Genomic DNA, 6,169 nt, shown 5'->3' with positions numbered 1-6,169 from the left:
AGAGGGGGCAGGTCAGCCAGAAAGCTTTGTCCTGGGCCTCCTGGGGCTGACCTCAGGGGCGGGACTCTGCATTCTCCTCTGTTCCGGAGTGAGTGGTCCTCTTGCTCCTCATTCAGGGTCCTCATTCGTGATGCCTGACCAGACCCAGGACTCCACCCTCCACTCCCCTGAAGCTGTGCTCCTCAGAACAAAGGCATTACCTTCTTGGGAATTCTGAATCGGAAGTCAGGATGAACCAGATCTGTCCAAAGCTGTCGGGGTCTTCTGAGGAGCAGGACTTTACAAGGCCCCACTCATCTGGAGTCAGTGGCCCCTCAGTCCTAACTCAGGTTTCTTACCTTGACTTCAGGTAGCATATGGGACTCCACCCTCCCTACTGTCTGCCAGCCTCAGGCCAAGGCTTTCACCTTCCTGAGACACCAGAAGGGGAGATAAGAGACCTATTCCCTGGCTACCCCTGACGGGGGCCTCTGTGTGGTCCCCTTTGTTATGGGGAGTCCACTCATCGGCACCCAGTGTCCTCACCCTGAAGCAAATTAAGGCCTGTTAGGATCTCCTGCTTGGGCAGAATTGGAGATGCTGCCACAAGATCAAGGAACTCACCTCCCTGAGAACCTCTCCGCCCTTGCCCCGGAGGAAAAGAAGGGGTACCTTCAGACAGACAGCTCTGCGCATGGCCACACAAGGGAGAAAGCAGGGTAGACTTTGTGGGGCCCCCTTCTGTTCCAAGGTCCTCACCTTGAGTAACTATCAGAGGCTGGGACTCCTCCCTCCACTGACCTGAGGACACAGCTCTTAAACCAAGGCTTTTATGTCCCTGAGAAACTTGAAGAGTAAATGAGGAGATGCTGACTTTTTCGGGGTATCTGACATTGCATATGTAGAAGACCCCACTGTCACCGAAAAATATTGTTTTATTCATACCATTCACTTATTCAGCGTTACTGTTACAGTATTCCAAAACAGTGCTTTGGGAACAGGGCCCCTTTTATCCCATGAGATACAGTTTGGAGTGGTGAGAAGAAAAATGAATTAAAAGACGTAAGGTCTGGCTTAGGCTGGGAGGAGTGGAAGAGTGTAGGCTCTAGACTATTCCAGACCAGGGGACTAGACCCAGCAAGGTCACTTAATCAGTCTTGTGAACTTGAGAAATTTGCAAGTTATTCACCTATAAAGGGAGTCTGCTAAATCCTATCCTGCGTGAATGTTGGAATGTTATGTACTACATGTAAAGCAGTGGCACACTCATTAAGAAATATTGGGTTTTTGATGGATGGCAGTTATGATTATTATGAACCCCCAAAATACCACCCTCCCATCAGAGTTTATTTTTAATCCAGTAGGTAGCAGAGAATATGCAGTCCACTAGGGCAAAAGAAACAAATACTCACAAATGAGCTAAATCAAAGTATCTTTTATTTCTACCAAAAGAAAGTTTAAACGAAGTAAGGCAAACCACGAGTTAAATGGCTTTTACTCTCTGTTTTCTCCATTTTTTGTTCCTAAATACTTTCTGTGGTCGCCTTTCACGTTTCCATGACAGTGTCTATTGCAGTGCCATATTTTCTACTTCTGGATCATACAGAAAATATAGATGGTTCGTGAATTCCTTTTACATATACCAAAACTGTAACTTTAGAACTCTTTAAACAGCAATAAATATGCAAGCAATGGTCATTCACAAATTCCTATTCTTAAGAAAACACACTCTCTATTACAAGAAGAAAACATTGGAAAAACCCTAAATCAATCAATCAATAATATATAGAAGTTACTAGTTTAAAACAGGAAGATAAATAAGATCTATACTTTGTTCCCTCCACCCCTACTACTCTGCACTATTTAGGAGCCTGACTGCTGTTTGCCAAAACAAAGTAAGCAAAGTGCCCGCGGCCTACCCCCCTACATTTGGGGCAGCTGTGGATCTTGGCTATGTAAGGGCCTCTGGCAGCAGCAGCTGCAGCCCTGGCCGCGACTCTCACTTTTGCTCTCTCTTCCTCATCTTTCAGAGCTTCCTCATAGAGATTTGGTAAGGCACTGGGGACGGTACCGATGATCTTGGCCACAAACTCCAGCACTTTCATCTTGCTGGTTTCAGCGTGGGCTCTCGGGCCCCACAGGAACTCATAGCGCGGAGGATTGCTGTTGGGCACCTGGCAGTAGGTCAGGTACTTCTGCATCACGAAATCTTTGCTGATGAACCTCGTGGGCTCCCCGAAGATCAGGTGCCTCCTCCCAGCATAGAAACCCAACGCATTGAGGAATTCCCAGAACTCCTCTTCGGTGGCACGGTTGCCCTTCGTGAAGATCATGCCCAGGAGAACCATCAGGAGACCGGACTTGGGCAGCCCAAACTCATCACTCGGACTTCCGTCGCTGGGGAGGGCCATCTTGCTGATGAGGGCGTAGGAGTGATTGCTGCGGTCGACTTCCTTCAGCTCGAGGCCAAAGACGACCTCCATGATCTTACAGGCTCTCCCGAGGATCTCAGGGAAGTGCTTCCTGTACTTCCTGTTGAGAGTCTTCAGCAGTGCTGCCTGCAGGATGGGCTTCTTCGTCTTGTACTTCTCTAGCAGGAACTGCACGAATATTCTGACCTTCCTGGTCAGAGGATCTCTGCAACTGCTGCGAGTGGAAGGTGCTGCTTGGGAGGTACCTGCACTTTTCTCATCTTGGCTCTGGGCACCCTCTTCAGATCCTGGGCATGAAACCCCTTCATCACGAGAGGTAGTGGCTGGAGCTACCTGAGGCTCCTGGCAAGTGCCAGCAGCAGGGGAGCTCTGGGAAGTATCCTGCGAAACAGAAGCTGGGGAGGAGGGCGACTCTGGTATCTCTTCCGCCGCCACCGCCTCCGCCTCCGCCGCCTCAGTGGCCTGGGCACGCTTGAGACTCTGAGTCTCCCCCTGGGCCTGGTGGCGTTTCTCGCGGGCACGGCGCTTGCTCTTCTGGCCCCGAGGCATGATGACACAGGTCAGGGCCCGCAGGCAGGAGTGTGCGCAGGAAGGCAGGCAACGAGGGCACCTGGGGGAGGGACAAGGAGATGCTGTGAGCACCTTCAGTAGGGAGATTCCTCCCTGGTTTTAACCAAGGCCGCCTCTGCAGGGTCCTTGAGGGCACTGCTCGAGGACCCACTGGGCTCCTGTTCTCCTGCTCAGCCTGTCCCCTGAGACCCCTGTGGAGGACGGTAGAGTGAGCCTTGGGCCACAGCCAGCCAGCCCTGCCTGGGCGGTACAGGGGTAACAGTCGGGGCTGGCAGGGGAGGTAGGTCCCTGCGGTTCCCATTCAGAGTCAGGATGACAGTTGTTGCCAAGACTCCCCCCCCCCCCCATCCCCTCTGCTGCTCTGAAGTTGACACCACCATCTTCCATGACACCCAGGAGGAGGAAAGGAGGGAGCGTTCAGCCCACCACCGAAGGGTCCTGGGACCCTCCCTTCTGCTGCCTGGTGGCTGCCCCTTCAGAGCAAAGCTCTAACCTCCCTCGGACCTGGCAGAGGAAATTACGGGCAGTCTCAGCCTGACAGTCCTTTCTTGGCAGTCCAAGGGTTGACAGGAGGGAACAGGCCATATTCTCTCTTGTCCCTTCTCTTCGGGGTGGGTGACTCCCTTAGTCCTCACTCGGGGTCCTCCCTGGACGGCCGGTGCAGCCTGGAGCTCCTCTCGCCCCGAGGGCCATCTGTTCGCACCAGGGCCGGCACCTCCTTGAGTCTCATTCGGAGGCAGTGAGGGTGACCACGCGGCCGCATGTGGCAGAGTTTTACCAAGCCTGCAGCGTGCGGCACACAGGTCGAGGCCCTGTGGCTGGCGGCCCCACTGGCCCTCACTCGGGGGCTTGGGCTGACTCTTGGGAGTGCTTAGGGACGCGCCTTCTGCTGGCCTGCACCTCCCCTCTCAGGCAGCAGCCCTCCCTCCTTTGTGTGTGGCCAGAAGGAAGCGGCTGACAACAGGGGAGGGGTTCTGAGGTACCCTTGCGACGAGGAGGACGGTTCTCGCCCTGACTCCTCCCACCGTGCCCTGGAAATCCTCCCTCTGCTGACCTGCGGCCAGCCCCTCAGGACAAGGCCCCCTCCTCCCTTGGTCTCCCGCGTCTGTCCGTACGTCCGTCCACGTTCGCACTGAGGGAGCCCCTCAGTCTTTAGACCTGCCCGGAGGCTCCCAGGCCGACGTCAGGGGCGGGGTCCGCGTGGCCGCCATAATGGGGTGTGGAGCCCCTCGGTCCTCACGAGGCTCCCGTCCTTCACTCCACAGGGCCTGGGGCGCTCCCTCTACTGAGCTGAGCCAGGGTCCGCCAGCCTTAGAGCGAGGACTTCCTTGCCTGAGACCCCGCGGGGGAAGCGGATGGACTTTGGGCCTAACAGCCAGGCCCGAGCCTCTTGGGCCGCGAGCAGAGGCGGGGTGGGCGGGGCCTGTGTGGCCGCCTCTTTTCGGAGGGAATGGGGATTGGGGGTGTCGGGGGCGTGTCCCCGCACTTCTAACTGGGGTCACTTCACACCTTGACACCTGACGAGATGTGGCACTCCTCCCGTGGCTCACCCTCGCCACACGTCAGCTCTCAAAAATGGCGCGCCCCCACAGCACGGTTAGGCGGACGTCACTTCCGGTCCTGCGCATCCGGTCTCCAGGAGAACAGCAGGCGCGCGCTGGGGCCGGGGTGGGGCGCGCTGGGGCTGGGGCGGGGCGCGCTGGGGGCGGGGCGGGCTGCGGCCGGGGCGGGGCAGGATGGAACGGGAGGTGGGGGGTGGTTCCGGGGGAGCTTCCCGCAGACCTGGCACGAGGGCCTTTCATTGACTCTTGGCGGGTTCGGGGACATTTCCCTCTGCTGAGCTGAGTAAGCAGGCGTCACAACTTGGCTCTCATTTCTGTCGGCGCCCCCAGCCGGAAGTATCTGGGGCCCTGAGCCTCACAGCCATGCCTGGGTCCACCGAGACTGACAGTGAGGGCTCTTTGGGGCCCCCTCTTCTGTGGTGGATGCTGCTCTCAATCCTCTCTCTGTGTCTTCTCTTGACTCCCTGTAGGTGCTGGGCTACGTCCCGTCTGCTGACCTGAGGCCAAGGCCTCACATCAAAGACATCAACTCCCTGAGACTGCTGGTGTGAAGTGCGGGCACGTCTCATCTGGACACTTCTGCCTGGAGCCTCCCAGAGATGGCTGCTGCAGGTAAGGTGAGCTGAGGGGAAAGGAGGCGAGACTCTCTTCTGTGGTTTGGAGCCCGTCAGGTCTCACTCAAGGTCCTCACATTGACTGCTGGCAGGGCCTGCGATTCCTTCCTTCTCTGGTATGAATCCATCCCTGTCCCCAACCGTGCCCCACAGAATCCCAGAGGAGTTAGTGAAGGGGCGCCTTAGCCTGACAGTTCCCACTGTGGTCTCTCTTTGTTGACATCACGGGCGTTGCCCAAAAGTTCAGAAATGAATTTCTGTCCTTCTGTACAACTACTGTGTTACTTGCTTTTGTCTTTTAGTCCGTGTGCGATAGTCTATTAAGATGATCACTTAAAAAGGCCAGTTGTCATGCACTAAGAAAGTTTCAGATGGTTATTTCCACAGCCTGTGGACCATACTGCCACATCCAGCCCAATCTTTGGTGTCCCACGCTCCTGGCATGCGGGCTCTGAAATGCTGCCTCAGATTCCTTCAGTGAAGCAGTAGAGATTCATGGTCCCAGAGCACAGTGGAAGAATCAAGGGCTCAACGTTATAGGCTTTTCTCTAATCAATCCTGTCATCTGCCTCTCTTGCAGGCTACAGACCTGTCTCGAATTCAGGGCATCCCCCTTCCTGCCCACACTCAGGTTCTAGTTCAGTGGAGACTTATTGTCCCTCAGGGATTACTTAGTTTTGTGTTTTTGTGTTTGTTAATGTTTTTTCTTTATTCCTTCTGTAGTGTTTCCATGGTTGATTTTGGGTACAGGAAACAGTAGCCCATGTTTGATTGTCATCACCTGCTATGGATGAGGTACTACATCTGTAAATAAATTAAGGAAAATCGATATTCTTACAATATCTGTGCCTCATGAATACACATAACATACTATTCTGGTTGAGACTTCTTTTTCCTAAGTCAATCAGGAAATTCTTATTTTGACTCCATATAGATTATATACATTTCTGCATGGTTTCTTTCTAGGTATGTTTTTTATATTGTTGCTTTTGTTTATGGTGTATTTTCTTTT

At 54.3% G+C, this 6,169-nt stretch overlaps 1 protein-coding gene across 1 annotated transcript; it reads right to left on the bottom strand.

The window, feature by feature from the left end:
- Window positions 1-1,838: 1,838 nt before the first annotated feature.
- LOC116747810 (melanoma-associated antigen B4-like) lies at window positions 1,839-2,960 on the bottom strand. The gene has a single exon (XM_032620351.1). The coding sequence runs from the start codon at window positions 2,958-2,960 to the stop codon at window positions 1,839-1,841; it is 1,122 nt and encodes a 373-aa protein (XP_032476242.1).
- Between the last annotated feature and the right edge of the window lie 3,209 nt (window positions 2,961-6,169).

Source organism: Phocoena sinus, chromosome X, assembly GCF_008692025.1.
Source record: "Phocoena sinus isolate mPhoSin1 chromosome X, mPhoSin1.pri, whole genome shotgun sequence".
Taxonomy (NCBI): Eukaryota; Metazoa; Chordata; class Mammalia; order Artiodactyla; family Phocoenidae; genus Phocoena; species Phocoena sinus.
This window is presented reverse-complemented; position numbering and strand designations above follow the sequence as displayed.